Consider the following 25,311-nt stretch of genomic DNA (forward strand, 5'->3'; position numbering starts at 1 on the left):
GACCCATAACCATTCAGATGGTGGTAGACTATAACAGTTATTAATTCAGACCCATTCAGATGGTGGTAGACTATAACAGTTATTAATCAGACCCATTCAGATGGTGGTAGACTATAACAGTATTAATTCAGACCCATTCAGATGGTGGTAGACTATAACAGTTATTAATCAGACCCATAACATTCAGATGGTGGTAGACTATAACAGTTATTAATTCAGACCCATTCAGATGGTGGTAGACTATAACAGTATTAATTCAGACCCATTCAGATGGTGGTGGACTATAACAGTTATTAATTCAGACCATAACCATTCAGATGGTGGTAGACTATAGCATTATTAATTCAACCATTCAGATGGTGGTAGACTAAACGTTTAATTCAGACCCATAACCATTCAGATGGTGGTAGACTATAACAGTTATTAATTCAGACCCCATTCAGATGGTGGTAGACTATAGCAGTTATTATTCAGACCCATAACATTCAGATGGTGGTAGACTATAGCAGTTATATTCAGACCCATACCATTCAGATGGTGGTAGACTATAACAGTTATTAATTCAGACCCATAACCATTCAGATGGTGGTAGACTATAACAGTTATTAATTCAGACCCATTCCGATGGTGGTAGACTATAGCATTATTTATTCAGACCCATTCAGATGGTGGTAGACTATAGCAGTTATTAATTCAGACCCATAACCATTCAGATGGTGGTAGACTATAGCAGTTATTAATTCAGACCCATTCAGATGGTGGTAGACTATAGCAGTTATTAATTCAGACCCTAACCATTCAGATGGTGGTAGACTATAGCAGTTATTAATTCAGACCCATAACCATTCAGATGGTGGTAGACTATAGCAGTTATTAATTCAGACCCATAACCATTCAGATGGTGGTAGACTATAGCAGTTATTAATTCAGACCATAACCATTCAGATGGTGGTAGACTATAGCAGTTATTTAATCAACCCATAACCATTCAGATGGTGGTAGGCTATAACAGTTATTAATTCAGACCCATTCAGATGGTGGTAGACTATTGCAGTTATTAATTCAGACCCATAACCATTCAGATGGTGGTAGACTATAGCAGTTATTAATTCAGACCCATAACCATTCAGATGGTGGTAGACTATAACAGTTATTAATTCAGACCCATTCAGATGGTGGTAGACTATAGCAGTTATTAATTCAGACCCATAACCATTCAGATGGTGGTAGACTATAACAGTTATTAATTCAGACCCATAACCATTCAGATGGTGGTAGACTATAACAGTTATTAATTCAGACCCATTCAGATGGTGGTAGACTATAGCAGTTATTAATTCAGACCCATTCAGATGGTGGTAGACTATAGCAGTTATTAATTCAGACCCATAACCATTCAGATGGTGGTAGACTATAGCAGTTATTAATTCAGACCCATTCAGAATGGTGGTAGACTATAGCAGTTATTAATTCAGACCCATTCAGATGGTGGTAGACTATAACAGTTATTAATTCAGACCCATTCAGATGGTGGTAGACTATAGCAGTTATTAATTCAGACCCATTCAGATGGTGGTAGACTATAGCAGTTATTGATTCAGACCCATAACCATTCAGATGGTGGTAGACTATAGCAGTTATTAATTCAGACCCATAACCATTCAGATGGTGGTAGACTATAACAGTTATTAATTCAGGACCCATTCAGATGGTGGTAGACTATAACAGTTATTAATTCAGACCCATAACCATTCAGATGGTGGTAGACTATAGCAGTTATTAATTCAGACCCATAACCATTCAGATGGTGGTAGACTATAGCAGTTATTAATTCAGACCCATTCAGATGGTGGTAGACTATAACAGTTATTAATTCAGACCCATAACCATTCAGATGGTGGTAGACTATAGCAGTTATTAATTCAGACCCATTCAGATGGTGGTAGACTATAACAGTTATTAATTCAGACCCATAACCATTCAGATGGTGGTAGACTATAGCAGTTATTAATTCAGACCCAGAACCATTCAGATGGTGGTAGACTATAACAGTTATTAATTCAGACCCATAACCATTCAGATGGTGGTAGGCTATAGCAGTTATTAATTCAGACCCAGAACCATTCAGATGGTGGTAGACTATAACAGTTATTAATTCAGACCCATAACCATTCAGATGGTGGTAGACTATAGCAGTTATTAATTCAGACCCATAACCATTCAGATGGTGGTAGACTATAGCAGTTATTAATTCAGACCCATTCAGATGGTGGTAGACTATAGTAGTTATTAATTCAGACCCATAACCATTCAGATGGTGGTAGACTATAGCAGTTATTAATTCAGACCCATAACCATTCAGATGGTGGTAGGCTATAACAGTTATTTATTCAGACCCATAACCATTCAGATGGTGGTAGACTATAGCAGTTATTAATTCAGACCCATAACCATTCAGATGGTGGTAGACTATAGCAGTTATTAATTCAGACCCATTCAGATGGTGGTAGACTATAGCAGTTATTAATTCAGACCCATAACCATTCAGATGGTGGTAGACTATAGCAGTTATTAATTCAGACCCATAACCATTCAGATGGTGGTAGACTATAACAGTTATTAATTCAGACCCATTCAGATGGTGGTAGACTATAGCAGTTATTAATTCAGACCCATTCAGATGGTGGTAGACTATAGCAGTTATTAATTCAGACCCATTCAGATGGTGGTAGACTATAGCAGTTATTAATTCAGACCCATAACCATTCAGATGGTGGTAGACTATAACAGTTATTAATTCAGACCCATTCAGATGGTGGTAGACTATAGCAGTTATTAATTCAGACCCATAACCATTCAGATGGTGGTAGACTATAGCAGTTATTAATTCAGACCCATAACCATTCAGATGGTGGTAGACTATAACAGTTATTAATTCAGACCCATTCAGATGGTGGTAGGCTATAGCAGTTATTAATTCAGACCCATTCAGATGGTGGTAGACTATAACAGTTATTAATTCAGACCCATAACCATTCAGATGGTGGTAGACTATAGCAGTTATTAATTCAGACCCATAACCATTCAGATGGTGGTAGACTATAACAGTTATTAATTCAGACCCATAACCATTCAGATGGTGGTAGACTATAGCAGTTATTAATTCAGACCCATAACCATTCAGATGGTGGTAGACTATAACAGTTATTAATTCAGACCCATTCAGATGGTGGTAGACTATAACAGTTATTAATTCAGACCCATAACCATTCAGATGGTGGTAGACTATAGCAGTTATTAATTCAGACCCATTCAGATGGTGGTAGACTATAACAGTTATTAATTCAGACCCATAACCATTCAGATGGTGGTAGACTATAGCAGTTATTAATTCAGACCCATAACCATTCAGATGGTGGTAGACTATAGCAGTTATTAATTCAGACCCATTCAGATGGTGGTAGACTATAGCAGTTATTAATTCAGACCCATTCAGATGGTGGTAGACTATAGCAGTTATTAATTCAGACCCATTCAGATGGTGGTAGACTATAGCAGTTATTAATTCAGACCCATAACCATTCAGATGGTGGTAGACTATAACAGTTATTAATTCAGACCCATAACCATTCAGATGGTGGTAGACTATAACAGTTATTAATTCAGACCCATAACCATTCAGATGGTGGTAGGCTATAGCAGTTATTAATTCAGACCCATAACCATTCAGATGGTGGTAGACTATAACAGTTATTAATTCAGACCTATAACCATTCAGATGGTGGTAGACTATAACAGTTATTAATTCAGACCCATAACCATTCAGATGGTGGTAGACTATAACAGTTATTAATTCAGACCCATTCAGATGGTGGTAGACTATAACAGTTATTAATTCAGACCCATAACCATTCAGATGGTGGTAGGCTATAGCAGTTATTAATTCAGACCCATAACCATTCAGATGGTGGTAGGCTATAGCAGTTATTAATTCAGACCCATAACCATTCAGATGGTGGTAGGCTATAGCAGTTATTAATTCAGACCCATTCAGATGGTGGTAGACTATAGCAGTTATTAATTCAGACCCATAACCATTCAGATGGTGGTAGACTATAGCAGTTATTAATTCAGACCCATTCAGATGGTGGTAGACTATAACAGTTATTAATTCAGACCCATAACCATTCAGATGGTGGTAGACTATAGCAGTTATTAATTCAGACCCATAACCATTCAGATGGTGGTAGGCTATAACAGTTATTAATTCAGACCCATAACCATTCAGATGGTGGTAGACTATAGCAGTTATTAATTCAGACCCATTCAGATGGTGGTAGGCTATAGCAGTTATTAATTCAGACCCATAACCATTCAGATGGTGGTAGACTATAACAGTTATTAATTCAGACCCATAACCATTCAGATGGTGGTAGACTATAGCAGTTATTAATTCAGACCCATAACCATTCAGATGGTGGTAGACTATAGCAGTTATTAATTCAGACCCATTCAGATGGTGGTAGACTATAGTAGTTATTAATTCAGACCCATTCAGATGGTGGTAGACTATAGCAGTTATTCAGACCCATTCAGATGGTGGTAGGCTATAGCAGTTATTAATTCAGACCCATTCAGATGGTGGTAGACTATAACAGTTATTAATTCAGACCCATTCAGATGGTGGTAGACTATAGCAGTTATTAATTCAGACCCATTCAGATGGTGGTAGACTATAGCAGTTATTCAGACCCATTCAGATGGTGGTAGGCTATAGCAGTTATTAATTCAGACCCATAACCATTCAGATGGTGGTAGACTATAGCAGTTATTAATTCAGACCCATTCAGATGGTGGTAGGCTATAGCAGTTATTAATTCAGACCCATAACCATTCAGATGGTGGTAGACTATAGCAGTTATTAATTCAGACCCATTCAGATGGTGGTAGACTATAACAGTTATTACTTCAGACCCATAACCATTCAGATGGTGGTAGACTATAGCAGTTATTAATTCAGACCCATAACCATTCAGATGGTGGTAGACTATAGCAGTTATTACTTCAGACCCATTCAGATGGTGGTAGACTATAGCAGTTATTACTTCAGACCCATAACCATTCAGATGGTGGTAGACTATAGCAGTTATTAATTCAGACCCATTCAGATGGTGGTAGACTATAACAGTTATTAATTCAGACCCATTCAGATGGTGGTAGACTATAACAGTTATTAATTCAGACCCATAACCATTCAGATGGTGGTAGACTATAACAGTTATTAATTCAGACCCATAACCATTCAGATGGTGGTAGACTATAGCAGTTATTAATTCAGACCCATTCAGATGGTGGTAGACTATAGCAGTTATTAATTCAGACCCATTCAGATGGTGGTAGACTATAGCAGTTATTAATTCAGACCCATTCAGATGGTGGTAGACTATAACAGTTATTAATTCAGACCCATAACCATTCAGATGGTGGTAGACTATAGCAGTTATTAATTCAGACCCATTCAGATGGTGGTAGACTATAGCAGTTATTAATTCAGACCCATAACCATTCAGATGGTGGTAGACTATAACAGTTATTAATTCAGACCCATAACCATTCAGATGGTGGTAGACTATAACAGTTATTAATTCAGACCCATTCAGATGGTGGTAGACTATAACAGTTATTAATTCAGACCCATAACCATTCAGATGGTGGTAGACTATAACAGTTATTAATTCAGACCCATTCAGATGGTGGTAGACTATAACAGTTATTAATTCAGACCCATAACCATTCAGATGGTGGTAGACTATAACAGTTATTAATTCAGACCCATAACCATTCAGATGGTGGTAGACTATAGCAGTTATTAATTCAGACCCATAACCATTCAGATGGTGGTAGACTATAACAGTTATTAATTCAGACCCATAACCATTCAGATGGTGGTAGACTATAACAGTTATTAATTCAGACCCATTCAGATGGTGGTAGACTATAGCAGTTATTAATTCAGACCCATTCAGATGGTGGTAGACTATAACAGTTATTAATTCAGACCCATAACCATTCAGATGGTGGTAGACTATAGCAGTTATTAATTCAGACCCATAACCATTCAATCTTTGTTTAGACAAGTGAAAGCCTTCTGTATCTAATTATAGTCCTATATTATTTGAGCATGTCATTAGAATGATGAAGAGAAGGACAACAAAACTAATGTAACTGTTTTAAAGAGAGGAAGGGACGAAGCAACACGAGAGGACGAGGAGGCTAATAACATCAGGGGAAATATTATGAAAGGTATTTATGCTTCAGCCAACTAATTATACAAATGGGCCCAATTATCCTGAAGGTGTTGTGGTCAGGTGGTGCTAAACGCGACCTCATCTAAACATGCCTCCGTATTTTCCAGGCTGATGTGAACCTTTGAAACGTGGCGCCAGCGTTTCGTAGCCCGAACGGAAAACAAGGCATCAGGAGTGACAAAAGCAGACAACTCTTTGGCGCGCTCAGAAGGACCTGCCAATATCCTTCCAGCAGATTGAACTTGCTAATGTACTTAGCAAGCGCCAACACGGTCCACACAATCGTCGACCCTCGGCAAAGGGTACGGGATCCTACTTAGTAACGGCATTGAGCTCCCGAAAATCTGAATCAAAACCGCGGAGACCCATCCGCTTTAGTTACTAATATACAGGGCGAACTCCACGGACTGTTGCCATGCTGTGCAATGCCGTTTTCAAGCAAGAACGACACCTCACTGTGGAGTTTCTCTCTCTTTTCAGGATTCACTCGAAAGGCATGTTGTTTGATTGGGGCAGAGTACATTTGTCTGAGTTGGCACATCTGAGAATAAACCCTGAAAAATATAAAAGCAGTGCAACAATGTTGCCTTATTCCTCCGGAGACAAGTCAGACAGAATTACATCAAAGTGTTTCTAGAATCTCTGAGCTACTGAACCGTCCAACAAGCACAGAGTGTATTGGACCTTCCTCGTGCTCCTGAGGAAGACTATAGTCAACGGTGACAGTAGTGGCTACAGGCAGAACGTCACTACCGGTTTCCACCGACTTCTCCACCCCGATCGTAGCAGGTGAAGTACGGTTTCAACATGTTGACATGACACAGCCAGGTTTTCCCCCCCCCCTGCGCTCCGGTGTGGCGATGATGTAATCCAGATTACCCATTAGTATTTCACTGTACTTGTGCATGTGACAAATAAAACTTGAAAAACACTACCTTGATGTTGGCGTCCTCCATGTTAATGACCCGGTCCAGGTCGGGCTGGGCGCCGGTGGCGTTGCCAATCAGGAGATAGAAGGTTGCCCGTAGCAACAGGGCCTCAGCAGTGTACCGGCCCCCAGACTCCACCTCCTTAGTGCACTCACTGATAATCTTATCATAGTTCTCCTCCTCCATGTACTGCTTGGCCTTCAGATAACCAGAACTATGGACAGGACAGAGGTCAGAGGTTAAGGACAGGGTTAATGTACTGCTTGGCCTTCAGATAACCAGAACTATGGACAGGACAGAGGTCAGAGGTTAAGGACAGGGTTAATGTACTGCTTGGCCTTCAGGTAACCAGGGCTATGGACAGGACAGAGGTCAGAGGTTAAGGACAGGGTTAATGTACTGCTTGGCCTTCAGGTAACCAGGGCTATGGACAGGACAGAGGTCAGAGGCTAAGGACAGGGTTAATGTACTGCTTGGCCTTCAGGTAACCAGGGCTATGGACAGGACAGAGGTCAGAGGTTAAGGACAGGGTTAATGTACTGCTTGACCTTCAGGTAACCAGGGCTATGGACAGGACAGAGGTCAGAGGTTAAGGACAGGGTTAATGTACTGCTTGGCCTTCAGGTAACCAGGGCTATGGACAGGACAGAGGTCAGAGGTTAAGGACAGGGTTAATGTACTGCTTGACCTTCAGGTAACCAGGGCTATGGACAGGACAGAGGTCAGAGGTTAAGGACAGGGTTAATGTACTGCTTGACCTTCAGGTAACCAGGGCTATGGACAGGACAGAGGTCAGAGGTTAAGGACAGGGTTAATGTACTGCTTGGCCTTCAGTTTAACCAGGGCTATGGACAGGACAGAGGTCAGAGGTTAAGGACAGGGTTAATGTACTGCTTGGCCTTCAGGTAACCAGGGCTATGGACAGGACAGAGGTCAGAGGTTAAGGACAGGGTTAATGTACTGCTTGACCTTCAGGTAACCAGGGCTATGGACAGGACAGAGGTCAGAGGTTAAGGACAGGGTTAATGTACTGCTTGGCCTTCAGGTAACCAGGGCTATGGACAGGACAGAGGTCAGAGGTTAAGGACAGGGTTAATGTACTGCTTGGCCTTCAGGTAACCAGGGCTATGGACAGGACAGAGGTCAGAGGTTAAGGACAGGGTTAATGTACTGCTTGACCTTCAGGTAACCAGGGCTATGGACAGGACAGAGGTTAAGGACAGGGTTAATGTACTGCTTGGCCTTCAGGTAACCAGGGCTATGGACAGGACAGAGGTCAGAGGCTAAGGACAGGGTTAATGTACTGCTTGACCTTCAGGTAACCAGGGCTATGGACAGGACAGAGGTCAGAGGTTAAGGACAGGGTTAATGTACTGCTTGACCTTCAGGTAACCAGGGCTATGGACAGGACAGAGGTCAGAGGTTAAGGACAGGGTTAATGTACTGCTTGGCCTTCAGTTTAACCAGGGCTATGGACAGGACAGAGGTCAGAGGTTAAGGACAGGGTTAATGTACTGCTTGGCCTTCAGGTAACCAGGGCTATGGACAGGACAGAGGTCAGAGGTTAAGGACAGGGTTAATGTACTGCTTGACCTTCAGGTAACCAGGGCTATGGACAGGACAGAGGTCAGAGGTTAAGGACAGGGTTAATGTACTGCTTGGCCTTCAGGTAACCAGGGCTATGGACAGGACAGAGGTCAGAGGTTAAGGACAGGGTTAATGTACTGCTTGGCCTTCAGGTAACCAGGGCTATGGACAGGACAGAGGTCAGAGGTTAAGGACAGGGTTAATGTACTGCTTGACCTTCAGGTAACCAGGGCTATGGACAGGACAGAGGTTAAGGACAGGGTTAATGTACTGCTTGGCCTTCAGGTAACCAGGGCTATGGACAGGACAGAGGTCAGAGGTTAAGGACATGGTTAATGTACTGCTTGACCTTCAGGTAACCAGGGCTATGGACAGGACAGAGGTCAGAGGTTAAGGACAGGGTTAATGTACTGCTTGGCCTTCAGGTAACCAGGGCTATGGACAGGACAGAGGTCAGAGGTTAAGGACAGGGTTAATGTACTGCTTGGCCTTCAGGTAACCAGGGCTATGGACAGGACAGAGGTCAGAGGTTAAGGACAGGGTTAATGTACTGCTTGGCCTTCAGGTAACCAGGGCTATGGACAGGACAGAGGTCAGAGGTTAAGGACAGGGTTAATGTACTGCTTGGCCTTCAGGTAACCAGGGCTATGGACAGGACAGAGGTCAGAGGTTAAGGACAGGGTTAATGTACTGCTTGGCCTTCAGGTAACCAGGGCTATGGACAGGACAGAGGTCAGAGGTTAAGGACAGGGTTAATGTACTGCTTGGCCTTCAGGTAACCAGGGCTATGGACAGGACAGAGGTCAGAGGTTAAGGACAGGGTTAATGTACTGCTTGACCTTCAGGTAACCAGGGCTATGGACAGGACAGAGGTCAGAGGTTAAGGACAGGGTTAATGTACTGCTTAGCCTTCAGGTAACCAGGGCTATGGACAGGACAGAGGTTAAGGACAGGGTTAATGTACTGCTTGGCCTTCAGGTAACCAGGGCTATGGACAGGACAGAGGTTAAGGACAGGGTTAATGTACTGCTTAGCCTTCAGGTAACCAGGGCTATGGACAGAGGGAGGACAGGGGGACAGTAGAACATGGGGAAAGAGGGATAGGGGGACAGGGGTGACATATTAAGATCTTTCAAAATGTATCTTTCCTCAATTCCTATCTATCCTCGGTCCTCAACTTGTCAAACCCCATTGGGCAAGAAGGCCTGAGGGGAGGGACTGTGGACCTTCTCCTCCAATACGGTTGACAAGCAGCCGAGGAGATAGGATGAATCGTGCGAATTGAGATTGATCCCTAGTAGGCCTTAGGCAGGCCTTTTTATCCAGAGCCAACATACAGGAAGTGACATCACACAGTGACTTCTGACCTTTCTGTGACTTCTGCGGCCTCGCCCTCGTTGTCCTTGTCCTCGTCCTTCTTCTCGCCCTTCTGAAGCGGCTGGCTGATTATGTCATCGGTGAAAGAGCTGAAGTAGGACTTGATGAACTGAGGAGAAGGCATCAGGGGGTCACGGTTCTGGAGAGAGAGAGAGATGGAAACAGGGAGACTTGTACTTCAAAGTATTTACGGTATTTTTACATACATCAAATATTCTTTCCACACAACTGCTGTCATATAAAAAAAAAAAGTGATATTTAGAAACAGAGCCCAAGCCCATGCTTTGTTATCCCCGTTTAATCTCTTTCCTACCCCACTCTGCTGTGTTATCCCCGTTTCATCTCTTTCCTACCCCCACTCTGCTGTGTTATCCCCGTTTCATCTCTTTCCTACCCCCACTCTGCTGTGTTATCCCCGTTTCATCTCTTTCCTACCCCCACTCTGCTGTGTTATCCCCGTTTCATCTCTTTCCTACCCCACTCTGCTGTGTTATCCCCGTTTCATCTCTTTCCTACCCCACTCTGCTGTGTTATCCCCGTTTCATCTCTTTCCTACCCCCACTCTGCTGTGTTATCCCCGTTTCATCTCTTTCCTACCCCCACTCTGCTGTTATCCCCGTTTCATCTCTTTCCTACCCCCACTCTGCTGTGTTATCCCCGTTTCATCTCTTTCCTACCCCACTCTGCTGTGTTATCCCCGTTTCATCTCTTTCCTACCCCCACTCTGCTGTGTTATCCCCGTTTCATCTCTTTCCTACCCCACTCTGCTGTGTTAGGGAACATGTGTAGGGTCTTACCTTCATCATGATAAACAGAAAATATTAATCCTATTTTCAAAAGCATGTCTCGTTCATATTTCACAACCTCTGTGGGTTTTTGGAGTTGCCTTAACGCGATCTAGCAAAATAATCGGCCTACACTTGATTTTGGGCGACATTCTATCATCCTAAATGTTTCTGATCAGTACTAGATCAGCTATTCCACCTAAACTTATTTGCCCAGACAGAAACCAATGAACCAAATGGCCTAGACAGAGATTCAGTGAAGCAAAATCACATAGATTAAGACAAGTCAGAGGCTTTTGGTTGGGAGTAAGCCTAGGCTACTAAGCGACAGCTAGGGAGTAGGCCTAGGCTACTAAGTGACCGGTAGGGAGTAGTCCTAGGCTACTAAGTGACCGGTAGGGAGTAGGCCTAGGCTACTAAGTGACCGGTAGGGAGTAGGCCTAGGCTACTAAGCGACTGCTAGGGAGTAGACCTAGGCTACTAAGTGACCGGCAGGGAGTAGGCCTAGGCTACTAAGTGACCGGTAGGGAGTAGACCTAGGCTACTAAGTGACCGGTAGGGAGTAGACCTAGGCTACTAAGTGACCGGTAGGGAGTAGGCCTAGGCTACTAAGCGACTGCTAGGGAGTAGGCCTAGGCTACTAAGCGACTGCTAGGGAGTAGACCTAGGCTACTAAGTGACCGGTTGGGAGTAGGCCTAGGCTACTAAGTGACCGGTAGGGAGTAGACCTAGGCTACTAAGTGACCGGTAGGGAGTAGACCTAGGCTACTAAGTGACCGGTTGGGAGTAGACCTAGGCTACTAAGTGACCGGTAGGGAGTAGACCTAGGCTACTAAGTGACCGGTAGGGAGTAGGCCTAGGCTACTAAGTGACCGGTAGGGAGTAGGCCTAGGCTACTAAGTGACCGGTTGGGAGTAGGCCTAGGCTACTAAGTGACCGGTAGGGAGTAGGCCTAGGCTACTAAGTGACCGGTAGGGAGTAGACCTAGGCTACTAAGTGACCGGTTGGGAGTAGGCCCAGGCTACTAAGTGACCGGTTGGGAGTAGGCCCAGGCTACTAAGTGACCGGTGGGGAGTAGGCCTAGGCTACTAAGTGACCGGCAGGGAGTAGGCCTAGGCTACTAAGTGACCGGTAGGGAGTAGACCTAGGCTACTAAGTGACCGGTAGGGAGTAGGCCTAGGCTACTAAGTGACCGGTAGGGAGTAGACCTAGGCTACTAAGTGACCGGTAGGGAGTAGACCTAGGCTACTAAGTGACCGGTAGGGAGTAGGCCTAGGCTACTAAGTGACCGGTGGGGAGTAGGCCTAGGCTACTAAGTGACCGGTGGGGAGTAGGCCTAGGCTACTAAGTGACCGGTAGGGAGTAGGCCTAGGCTACTAAGTGACCGGTAGGGAGTAGGCCTAGGCTACTAAGTGACCGGTAGGGAGTAGGCCTAGGCTACTAAGTGACCGGTAGGGAGTAGGCCTAGGCTACTAAGTGACCGGTAGGGAGTAGGCCTAGGCTACTAAGTGACCGGTAGGGAGTAGGCCTAGGCTACTAAGTGACCGGTAGGGAGTAGGTCTAGGCTACTAAGTGACCGGTAGGGAGTAGGCCTAGGCTACTAAGTGACCGGTTGGGAGTAGGCCTAGGCTACTAAGTGACCGGTTGGGAGTAGGCCTAGGCTACTAAGTGACCGGTAGGGAGTAGGCCTAGGCTACTAAGTGACCGGTAGGGAGTAGGCCTAGGCTACTAAGTGACCGATAGGGAGTAGGTCTAGTCTACTAAGTGACCGGTAGGGAGTAGGCCTAGGCTACTAAGTGACCGGTAGGGAGTAGGCTACTGCGAGTGAAGGGCAACATAATCCACTTGATAAACTACACAACATGCTGGCAGAATGTTCTGATCAGGGCTAATGAATGAGCCAACTAGACATGTCGATCCAGAGCATCCCAAACATGCTCAAATCGGTGACATGTCTGGTGAGTATGCAGGCCATGGAAGAACTGGGACACCATAAACACTACGCTGTCTGCCATCTACTCAGTACAGTTGAACCTGTGATTCATTGGTGAAGAGCACACTTCTCCAGTGTGCCAGTAGCCATCGAAGGTGAGCATTTGTCCACTGAAGTCAGTTACGACATCAAACTGCAGTCAGATCAAGACTAGTGAGGATGACGAGCACGCAGCTTCTCCGAGCCTGACTGTGTTTGGTATGGTGCATTACCACTGTCAGGCTTTGCGTTTGGTATGGTGCATTACCACTGTCAGGCTTTGCGTTTGGTATGGTGCATTACCACTGTCAGGCTTTGCGTTTGGTATGGTGCATTACCACTGTCAGGCTTTGCGTTTGGTATGGTGCATTACCACTGTCAGGCTTTGCGTTTGGTATGGTGCATTACCACTGTCAGGCTTTGCGTTTGGTATGGTGCATTACCACTGTCAGGCTTTGCGTTTGGTATGGTGCATTACCACTGTCAGGCTTTGCGTTTGGTATGGTGCATTACCACTGTCAGGCTTTGCGTTTGGTATGGTGCATTACCACTGTCAGGCTTTGCGTTTGGTATGGTGCATTACCACTGTCAGGCTTTGCGTTTGGTATGGTGCATTACCACTGTCAGGCTTTGCGTTTGGTATGGTGCATTACCACTGTCAGGCTTTGCGTTTGGTATGGTGCATTACCACTGTCAGGCTTTGCGTTTGGTATGGTGCATTACCACTGTCAGGCTTTGCGTTTGGTATGGTGCATTACCACTGTCAGGCTTTGCGTTTGGTATGGTGCATTACCACTGTCAGGCTTTGTGTTTGGTATGGTGCATTACCACTGTCAGGCTTTGTGTTTGGTATGGTGCATTACCACTGTCAGGCTTTGTGTTTGGTATGGTGCATTACCACTGTCAGGCTTTGCGTTTGGTATGGTGCATTACCACTGTCAGGCTTTGCGTTTGGTATGGTGCATTACCACTGTCAGGCTTTGCGTTTGGTATGGTGCATTACCACTGTCAGGCTTTGCGTTTGGTATGGTGCATTACCACTGTCAGGCTTTGCGTTTGGTATGGTGCATTACCACTGTCAGGCTTTGTGTTTGGTATGGTGCATTACCACTAAGCCTGACAGTGGTAATGCACCAACATTCAATTAAATTCAGCAAAAAAAGAAACGTCCCTTTTTCAGGACCCTGTCTTTCAAAGATAATTCGTAAAAATCCAAATAACTTCACAGATCTTCATTGTAAAGGGTTTAAACACTGTTTCCCATGCTTGTTCAATGAACCATAAACAATTAATGAACATGCACCTCTAGAACGGTCGTTCAGACACTAACAGCTTACAGACGGTAGGCAATTAAGGTCACAGTTATGAAACTTAGGACACTAAAGAGGCCTTTCTACTGACTCTGAAAAACACCAAAAGAAAGATGCCCAGGGTCCATGCTCATCTGCGTGAACGTGCCTTAGGCATGCTGCAAGGAGGCATGAGGACTGCAGATGTGGCCAGGGCAATAAATTTCAATGTCCGTACTGTGAGACGCCTAAGACAGCGCTACAGGGAGACAGTAGGGACAGCTGATCATCCTCGCAGTGGCAGTCCACGTGTAACAACACCTGCACAGGATCAGTACATCCGAACATCACACCTGCGGGACAGGTACAAGATGGCAACAACAACTGCCCGAGTTACACCAGGATGCACAATCCCTCCATCAGTGCTCAGACTGTCCGCAATAGGCTGAGAGAGGCTGGACTGAGGGCTTGTAGGCCTGTTGTACGGCAGGTCCTCACCAGACATCACCAGCAACAACGTAGACTATGGGCACAAATCCACCGTTGCTGGACCAGACAGGACTGGCAAAAAGTGCTCTTCACCGACGTGCCACGGTTTTGTCTCATCAGGGGTGATGGTCGGATTCGCGTTTATTGTCGAGGGAATGGGCGTTACACCGAGGCCTGTACTCTGGATCGATTTGGAGGTGGAGGGTCCGTCATGGTCTGGGGCGGTGTGTCACAGCATCATCGGACTGAGCTTGTTGTCATTGCAGACAATCTCAACGCTGTGCGTTACAGGGAAGACATCCTCCTCCCTCATGTGGTACCCTTCCTGCAGGCTCATCCTGACATGACCCTCCAGCATGACAATACCACCAGCCATACTGCTCGTTCTGTGTGTGATTTCCTGCAAGACAGGAATGTCAGTGTTCTGCCATGGCCAGCGAAGAGCCCGGATCTCAATCCCATTGAGCACGTCTGGGACCTGTTGGATCGGAGGGTGAGGGCTAGGGCCATTCCCCCCAGAAATGTCCGGGAACTTGCAGGTGCCTTGGTGGAAGAGTGGGGTAACATCTCACAGCAAGAACTGTCAAATCTGGTGCAGTCCATGAGGAGGAGATGCACTGCAGTACTTAATGCAGCTGGTGGCCACACCAGATACTGACTGTTACTTTTGATTTTGACCCCCCCCCCTTTGTTCAGGGACACATTATTCCATTTCTGTTAGTCACATGTCTGTGGAACTTGTTCAGTTTATGTCTCAGTTGTTGAATCTTATGTTCATACAAATATTTACACATGTTAAGTTTGCTGAAAATAAAACGCAGTTGACAATGAGAGGACGTTTCTTTTTTTGCTGTTTGATTACAACTAAACTCAGCATCTAAGTTCAGTAAGGAGCAGCAGGAGAGCTGGGACATCCTCTCACCTTGTATTTGTCTTTGGCCTTCTCTTTCCCCAGCAGTTTGAGGACTTTGTCTGCTAGCAGCATACTCTGCTGGTTCTGGAAGGCCTCCAGGATACACACCGCCGTCACATCTACAGGAACAAACAGAACAGTTCCTTAGTCACTTCTATTATCCTTGTTGTGGTATCATGCCTTTAAAATGACCTCTGTGATCTGAGCCCTGTCCTCCAGACCTTCCTTCTTGTTGTCCAGTGTGTGTGTGTGTGTGTGTGTGTGTGTGTGTGTGTGTGTGTGTGTGTGTGTGTGTGTGTGTGTTTGTGTGTACCCTCCAGGCATTCCTTCTTGTTGTCCAGTCTCTCCAGGGCCTTTGCCCTCCTGAACAGAGCCTTGATGTAGCGTGGGTTCATCTCTATAGCCTGGGTACAGTCCTGCACCACCTCTGTCCACATCATCTGGAAACACAGACAGTTGATGTTAACACAGCACCACATGAAACCCTGGGTACAGCACCACATGAAACCCTGGGTACAGCACCACATGAAACCCTGGGTACAGCACCACATGAAACCCTGGGTACAGCACCACATGAAACCCTGGGTACAGCACCACATGAAACCCTGGGTACAGCACCACATGAAACCCTGGGTACAGCACCACATGAAACCCTGGGTACAGCACCACATGAAACCCTGGGTACAGCACCACATGAAACCCTGGGTACAGCACCACATGAAACCCTGGGTACAGCACCACATGAAACCCTGGGTACAGCACCACATGAAACCCTGGGTACAGCACCACATGAAACCCTGGGTACAGCACCACATGAAACCCTGGGTACAGCACCACATGAAACCCTGGGTACAGCACCACATGAAACCCTGGGTACAGCACCACATGAAACCCTGGGTACAGCACCACATGAAACCCTGGGTACAGCACCACATGAAACCCTGGGTACAGCACCACATGAAACCCTGGGTACAGCACCACATGAAACCCTGGGTACAGCACCACATGAAACCCTGGGTACAGCACCACATGAAACCCTGGGTACAGCACCACATGAAACCCTGGGTACAGCACCACATGAAACCCTGGGTACAGCACCACATGAAACCCTGGGTACAGCACCACATGAAACCCTGGGTACAGCACCACATGAAACCCTGGGTACAGCACCACATGAAACCCTGGGTACAGCACCACATGAAACCCTGGGTACAGCACCACATGAAACCCTGGGTACAGCACCACATGAAACCCTGGGTACAGCACCACATGAAACCCTGGGTACAGCACCACATGTAACCCTGGGTACAGCACCACATGTAACCCTGGGTACAGCACCACATGTAACCCTGGGTACAGCACCACATGTAACCCTGGGTACAGCACCACATGTAACCCTGGGTACAGCACCACATGTAACCCTGGGTACAGCACCACATGTAACCCTGGGTACAGCACCACATGAAACCCTGGGTACAGCACCACATGAAACCCTGGGTACAGCACCACATGAAACCCTGGGTACAGCACCACATGAAACCCTGGGTACAGCACCACATGTAAACCTGGGTACAGCACCACATGAAACCCTGGGTACAGCACCACATGAAACCCTGGGTACAGCACCACATGTAACCCTGGGTACAGCACCACATGAAACCCTGGGTACAGCACCACATGAAACCCTGGGTACAGCACCACATGTAACCCTGGGTACAGCACCACATGAAACCCAAACCCTGGGTACAGCACCACATGAAACCCAAACCCTGGGTACAGCACCACATGAAACCCAAACCCTGGGCACAGCACCACATGAAACCCAAACCCTGGGTACAGCACCACATGAAACCCTGGGTATAGCACCACATGAAACCCTGGGTACAGCACCACATGAAACCCTGGGTACAGCACCACATGAAACCCTGGGTACAGCACCACATGAAACCCTGGGTACAGCACCACATGAAACCCTGGGTACAGCACCACATGAAACCCTGGGTACAGCACCACATGTAACCCTCGGTACAGCACCACATGTAACCCTCGGTACAGCACCACATGTAACCCTGGGTACAGCACCACATGTAACCCTGGGTACAGCACCACATGTAACCCAAACCCTGGGTACAGCACCACATGTAACCCAAACCCTGGGTACAGCACCACATGTAACCCTGGGTATAGCACCACATGTAACCCTGGGTACAGCACCACATGAAACCCTGGGTACAGCACCACATGAAACCCTGGGTACAGCACCACATGAAACCCTGGGTACAGCACCACATGAAACCCTGGGTACAGCACCACATGAAACCCTGGGTACAGCACCACATGAAACCCTGGGTACAGCACCACATGAAACCCTGGGTACAGCACCACATGAAACCCTGGGTACAGCACCACATGTAACCCTGGGTACAGCACCACATGAAACCCTGGGTACAGCACCACATGAAACCCTGGGTACAGCACCACATGAAACCCTGGGTACAGCACCACATGTAACCCTGGGTACAGCACCACATGAAACCCTGGGTACAGCACCACATGAAACCCTGGGTACAGCACCACATGAAACCCTGGGTACAGCACCACATGAAACCCTGGGTACAGCACCACATGAAACCCTGGGTACAGCACCACATGTAACCCTGGGTACAGCACCACATGAAACCCTGGGTACAGCACCACATGAAACCCTGGGTACAGCACCACATGTAACCCTGGGTACAGCACCACATGTAACCCTGGGTACAGCACCACATGTAACCCTGGGTACAGCACCACATGTAACCCTGGGCACAGCACCACATGTAACCCTGGGTACAGCACCACATGTCCAGTGTAAACCAGTGTTGTTAATGTTAACACAGGGACACTAGTTGTCCAGTGTAAACCAGTGTTGTTAATGTTAACACAGGGACACTAGTTGTCCAGTGTAAACCAGTGTTGTTAATGTTAACACAGGGACACTAGTTGTCCAGTGTAAACCAGTGTTGTTAATGTTAACACAGGGACACTAGTTGTCCAGTGTAAACCAGTGTTGTTAATGTTAACACAGGGACACTAGTTGTCCAGTGTAAACCAGTGTTGTTAATGTTAACACAGGGACACTAGTTGTCCAGTGTAAACCAGTGTTGTTAATGTTAACACAGGGACACTAGTTGTCCAGTGTAAACCAGTGTTGTTAATGTTAACACAGGGACACTAGTTGTCCAGTGTAAACCAGTGTTGTTAATGTTAACACAGGGACACTAGTTGTCCAGTGTAAACCAGTGTTGTTAATGTTAACACAGGGACACTAGTTGTCCAGTGTAAACCAGTGTTGTTAATGTTAACACAGGGACACACTAGTTGTCCAGTGTAAACCAGTGTTGTTAATGTTAACACAGGGACACTAGTTGTCCAGTGTAAACCAGTGTTGTTAATGTTAACACAGGGACACACTAGTTGTCCAGTGTAAACCAGTGTTGTTAATGTTAACACAGGGACACACTAGTTGTCCAGTGTAAACCAGTGTTGTTAATGTTAACACAGGGACACTAGTTGTCCAGTGTAAACCAGTGTTGTTAATGTTAACACAGGGACACTAGTTGTCCAGTGTAAACCAGTGTTGTTAATGTTAACACAGGGACACACTAGTTGTCCAGTGTAAACCAGTGTTGTTAATGTTAACACAGGGACACACTAGTTGTCCAGTGTAAACCAGTGTTGTTAATGTTAACACAGGGACACTAGTTGTCCAGTGTAAACCAGTGTTGTTAATGTTAACACAGGGACACACTAGTTGTCCAGTGTAAACCAGTGTTGTTAATGTTAACACAGGGACACACTAGTTGTCCAGTGTAAACCAGTGTTGTTAATGTTAACACAGGGACACACTAGTTGTCCAGTGTAAACCAGTGTTGTTAATGTTAACACAGGGACACTAGTTGTCCAGTGTAAACCAGTGTTGTTAATGTTAACACAGGGACACACTAGTTGTCCAGTGTAAACCAGTGTTGTTAATGTTAACACAGGGACACTAGTTGTCCAGTGTAAACCAGTGTTGTTAATGTTAACACAGGGACACTAGTTGTCCAGTGTAAACCAGTGTTGCTAATGTTAGCACAGGGACACTAGTTGTCCAGTGTAAACCAGTGTTGTTAATGTTAACACAGGGACACACTAGTTGTCCAGTGTAAACCAGTGTTGTTAATGTTAACACAGGGACACACTAGTTGTCCAGTGTAAACCAGTGTTGTTAATGTTAACACAGGGACACTAGTTGTCCAGTGTAAACCAGTGTTGTTAATGTTAGCACAGGGACACTAGTTGTCCAGTGTAAACCAGTGTTGTTAATGTTAACACAGGGACACTAGTTGTCCAGTGTAAACCAGTGTTGTTAATGTTAACACAGGGACACACTAGTTGTCCAGTGTAAACCAGTGTTGTTAATGTTAACACAGGGACACACTAGTTGTCCAGTGTAAACCAGTGTTGTTAATGTTAACACAGGGACACTAGTTGTCCAGTGTAAACCAGTGTTGTTAATGTTAACACAGGGACACACTAGTTGTCCAGTGTAAACCAGTGTTGTTAATGTTAACACAGGGACACACTAGTTGTCCAGTGTAAACCAGTGTTGTTAATGTTAACACAGGGACACTAGTTGTCCAGTGTAAACCAGTGTTGTTAATGTTAACACAGGGACACACTAGTTGTCCAGTGTAAACCAGTGTTGTTAATGTTAACACAGGGACACACTAGTTGTCCAGTGTAAACCAGTGTTGTTAATGTTAACACAGGGACACTAGTTGTCCAGTGTAAACCAGTGTTGTTAATGTTAACACAGGGACACTAGTTGTCCAGTGTAAACCAGTGTTGTTAATGTTAACACAGGGACACTAGTTGTCCAGTGTAAACCAGTGTTGTTAATGTTAACACAGGGACACTAGTTGTCCAGTGTAAACCAGTGTTGTTAATGTTAACACAGGGACACTAGTTGTCCAGTGTAAACCAGTGTTGTTAATGTTAACACAGGGACACTAGTTGTCCAGTGTAAACCAGTGTTGTTAATGTTAACACAGGGACACTAGTTGTCCAGTGTAAACCAGTGTTGTTAATGTTAACACAGGGACACTAGTTGTCCAGTGTAAACCAGTGTTGTTAATGTTAACACAGGGACACTAGTTGTCCAGTGTAAACCAGTGTTGTTAATGTTAACACAGGGACACTAGTTGTCCAGTGTAAACCAGTGTTGTTAATGTTAACACAGGGACACTAGTTGTCCAGTGTAAACCAGTGTTGTTAATGTTAACACAGGGACACTAGGTGTCCAGTGTAAACCAGTGTTGTTAATGTTAACACAGGGACACTAGTTGTCCAGTGTAAACCAGTGGTGTCTGATGACACCTTCGATCAGAAGACGTGCTCATTGTAATGGCTGGTCTGGAATGAATGAAACAGCATTCCATTCCAGCTATTATGAGCTATCCTCCCCTCACCAGCCTCCTCTGCTATAAACCCACAGGAACACATACAGAGCATCATAATGAATGGTTGCCATGGTGACAGTTGCCACTAACCTGCTGTTCGTAGGCAGCAGCTCTGTTCTGGTAGAAGGTGGACAGGTCTGTATGGTTCTCTCTAGGACACAGACCGATGGCCTCTGTGTAACACTGGATGGCCTGCTCATACTTCCCAGCCTTGAAGTACTTGTTGCCCTTGTTCTTAGCACCCTGGGCCCGGTCCAGAGGACTCTACAGGATGGAAAGGAGAGAGACAGAGTTAGTAGCACCCTGGGCCCGGTCCAGAGGACTCTACAGGATGGAAAGGAGAGAGACAGAGTTAGTAGCACCCTGGGCCCGGTCCAGAGTCAGAGTAGTAGAGGGATGTTGTGGTTTGATAGCCCCCACCAGTCAGAGTAGAGGGATGTTGTGGTTTGATAGCCCCCACCAGTCAGAGTAGTAGAGGGATGTTGTGGTTTGATAGCCCCCACCAGTCAGAGTAGAGGGATGTTGTGGTTTGATAGCCCCCACCAGTCAGAGTAGAGGGATGTTGTGGTTTGATAGCCCCCACCAGTCAGAGGGATGTTGTGGTTTGATAGCCCCCACCAGTCAGAGTAGAGGGATGTTATGGTTTGATAGCCCCCACCAGTCAGAGTAGAGGGATGTTATGGTTTGATAGCCCCCACCAGTCAGAGTAGAGGGATGTTGTGGTTTGATAGCCCCCCACCAGTCAGAGTAGAGGGATGTTATGGTTTGATAGCCCCCACCAGTCAGAGTAGAGGGATGTTATGGTTTGATAGCCCCCACCAGTCAGAGTAGTAGAGGGATGTTGTGGTTTGATAGCCCCCACCAGTCAGAGTAGAGGGATGTTGTGGTTTGATAGCCCCCACCAGTCAGAGTAGAGGGATGTTGTGGTTTGATAGCCCCCACCAGTCAGAGTAGAGGGATGTTGTGGTTTGATAGCCCCCACCAGTCAGAGTAGAGGGATGTTGTGGTTTGATAGCCCCCCACCAGTCAGAGTAGAGGGATGTTGTGGTTTGATAGCCCCCCACCAGTCAGAGTAGAGGGATGTTGTGGTTTGATAGCCCCCACCAGTCAGAGTAGAGGGATGTTGTGGTTTGATAGCCCCCACCAGTCAGAGGGATGTTGTGGTTTGATAGCCCCCACCAGTCAGAGTAGAGGGATGTTGTGGTTTGATAGCCCCCACCAGTCAGAGTAGAGGGATGTTGTGGTTTGATAGCCCCCACCAGTCAGAGTAGAGGGATGTTGTGGTTTGATAGCCCCCCACCAGTCAGAGTAGAGGGATGTTGTGGTTTGATAGCCCCCACCAGTCAGAGTAGAGGGATGTTGTGGTTTGATAGCCCCCACCAGTCAGAGTAGAGGGATGTTGTGGTTTGATAGCCCCCACCAGTCAGAGTAGAGGGATGTTGTGGTTTGATAGCCCCCACCAGTCAGAGTAGAGGGATGTTGTGGTTTGATAGCCCCCACCAGTCAGAGTAGAGGGATGTTGTGGTTTGATAGCCCCCACCAGTCAGAGTAGAGGGATGTTGTGGTTTGATAGCCCCCACCAGTCAGAGTAGAGGGATGTTGTGGTTTGATAGCCCCCCACCAGTCAGAGTAGAGGGATGTTGTGGTTTGATAGCCCCCACCAGTCAGAGTAGAGGGATGTTGTGGTTTGATAGCCCCCACCAGTCAGAGGGATGTTGTGGTTTGATAGCCCCCACCAGTCAGAGTAGAGGGATGTTGTGGTTTGATAGCCCCCCACCAGTCAGAGTAGAGGGATGTTGTGGTTTGATAGCCCCCACCAGTCAGAGTAGAGGGATGTTGTGGTTTGATAGCCCCCACCAGTCAGAGTAGAGGGATGTTGTGGTTTGATAGCCCCCACCAGTCAGAGTAGAGGGATGTTATGGTTTGATAGCCCCCACCAGTCAGAGTAGAGGGATGTTGTGGTTTGATAGCCCCCACCAGTCAGAGTAGAGGGATGTTGTGGTTTGATAGCCCCCACCAGTCAGAGTAGAGGGATGTTGTGGTTTGATAGCCCCCACCAGTCAGAGTAGAGGGATGTTGTGGTTTGATAGCCCCCACCAGTCAGAGTAGAGGGATGTTGTGGTTTGATAGCCCCCACCAGTCAGAGTAATAGAGGGATGTTGTGGTTTGATAGCCCCCACCAGTCAGAGTAGAGGGATGTTGTGGTTTGATAGCCCCCCACCAGTCAGAGTAGTAGAGGGATGTTGTGGTTTGATAGCCCCCACCAGTCAGAGTAGAGGGATGTTATGGTTTGATAGCCCCCCACCAGTCAGAGTAGAGGGATGTTGTGGTTTGATAGCCCCCACCAGTCAGAGTAGAGGGATGTTGTGGTTTGATAGCCCCCACCAGTCAGAGTAGAGGGATGTTGTGGTTTGATAGCCCCCCACCAGTCAGAGTAGAGGGATGTTGTGGTTTGATAGCCCCCACCAGTCAGAGTAGAGGGATGTTGTGGTTTGATAGCCCCCACCAGTCAGAGTAGAGGGATGTTGTGGTTTGATAGCCCCCACCAGTCAGAGTAGTAGAGGGATGTTATGGTTTGATAGCCCCCACCAGTCAGAGTAGAGGGATGTTATGGTTTGATAGCCCCCACCAGTCAGAGTAGAGGGATGTTATGGTTTGATAGCCCCCACCAGTCAGAGTAGAGGGATGTTGTGGTTTGATAGCCCCCACCAGTCAGAGTAGTAGAGGGATGTTATGGTTTGATAGCCCCCACCAGTCAGAGTAGAGGGATGTTATGGTTTGATAGCCCCCACCAGTCAGAGTAGTAGAGGGATGTTATGGTTTGATAGCCCCCACCAGTCAGAGTAGTAGAGGGATGTTATGGTTTGATAGCCCCCACCAGTCAGAGTAGAGGGATGTTGTGGTTTGATAGCCCCCACCAGTCAGAGTAGTAGAGGGATGTTATGGTTTGATAGCCCCCACCAGTCAGAGTAGTAGAGGGATGTTATGGTTTGATAGCCCCCACCAGTCAGAGTAGAGGGATGTTATGGTTTGATAGCCCCCACCAGTCAGAGTAGTAGAGGGATGTTGTGGTTTGATAGCCCCCACCAGTCAGAGTAGAGGGATGTTGTGGTTTGATAGCCCCCACCAGTCAGAGTAGAGGGATGTTGTGGTTTGATAGCCCCCACCAGTCAGAGTAGAGGGATGTTGTGGTTTGATAGCCCCCCACCAGTCAGAGTAGAGGGATGTTGTGGTTTGATAGCCCCCACCAGTCAGAGTAGAGGGATGTTGTGGTTTGATAGCCCCCACCAGTCAGAGTAGAGGGATGTTGTGGTTTGATAGCCCCCACCAGTCAGAGTAGAGGGATGTTGTGGTTTGATAGCCCCCACCAGCATAATGGGTGGACTTGCGGCCATTGCCGGTGTAACCATAGAAGCAAAGCAGGAAGTCTACCCATCAATATGTGCTGTGATTTGTTGATTCAACTCAACTGACATTTCAAAAAATACGTTCCATTGCATGAGCCACATCAGTTATCATTTGAAGGAACATTCTACATGACCATGGACATGACTGCATTATCATTTGAAGGAACATTCTACATGACCATGGACATGACTGCATTATCATTTGAAGGAACATTCTACATGACCATGGACATGACTGCATTATCATTTGAAGGAACATTCTACATGACCATGGACATGACTGCATTATCATTTGAAGGAACATTCTACATGACCATGGACATGACTGCATTATCATTTGAAGGAACATTCTACATGACCATGGACATGACTGCATTATCATTTGAAGGAACATTCTACATGACCATGGACATGACTGCATGTGTATCATGAGTGTATTCATGAGTTACCAGTCAAACTCCCAGGGTAAGAGGCATTGTCTTTCAGACCGCGTCACTCCTACGCGACGCCCACCCCTCAACCCATCTGTCTTGTAGGATGTGTAACTCATCTAAAAAAAACAATGGAGATTTTGCTCATCTGCCTAACTAATTCCTCATTCTGAAAATCACTCTGCTCTCGGGAGCAGCCGAGTGCAAGCCTGTTTGAATGGCCATACGGTAGCTATGAGGCAGCCTAGTGCAAGCCTGTTTGAATGGCCAGACGGTAGCTATGAGGCAGCCTAGTGCAAGCCTGTTTGAATGGCCAGACGGTAGCTATGAGGCAGCCTAGT

General features: G+C 46.2%; 1 protein-coding gene across 1 annotated transcript in view; it reads right to left on the reverse strand.

Moving 5' to 3' along the window:
* Positions 1–7,243: 7,243 nt before the first annotated feature.
* The window catches only part of LOC120035427 (mitochondrial import receptor subunit TOM70-like), a gene marked incomplete at its 3' end in the record, with an annotated part of 33,820 nt that continues 15,752 nt past the window's right edge, over positions 7,244–25,311 (reverse strand). The window contains exons 2-6 of the mRNA XM_038982171.1: positions 21,223–21,396; positions 15,963–16,089; positions 15,659–15,768; positions 10,192–10,340; positions 7,244–7,451 (exon numbers count right to left, since the gene is read on the reverse strand). Of these exons, the coding sequence (XP_038838099.1) occupies positions 7,244–7,451; positions 10,192–10,340; positions 15,659–15,768; positions 15,963–16,089; positions 21,223–21,396 (768 nt within the window). The remainder of the gene's footprint in view (positions 7,452–10,191; positions 10,341–15,658; positions 15,769–15,962; positions 16,090–21,222; positions 21,397–25,311) is intronic.

The sequence above is a fragment of the Salvelinus namaycush genome, unplaced genomic scaffold, assembly GCF_016432855.1.
Source record: "Salvelinus namaycush isolate Seneca unplaced genomic scaffold, SaNama_1.0 Scaffold1055, whole genome shotgun sequence".
Classification (NCBI taxonomy): Eukaryota; Metazoa; Chordata; class Actinopteri; order Salmoniformes; family Salmonidae; genus Salvelinus; species Salvelinus namaycush.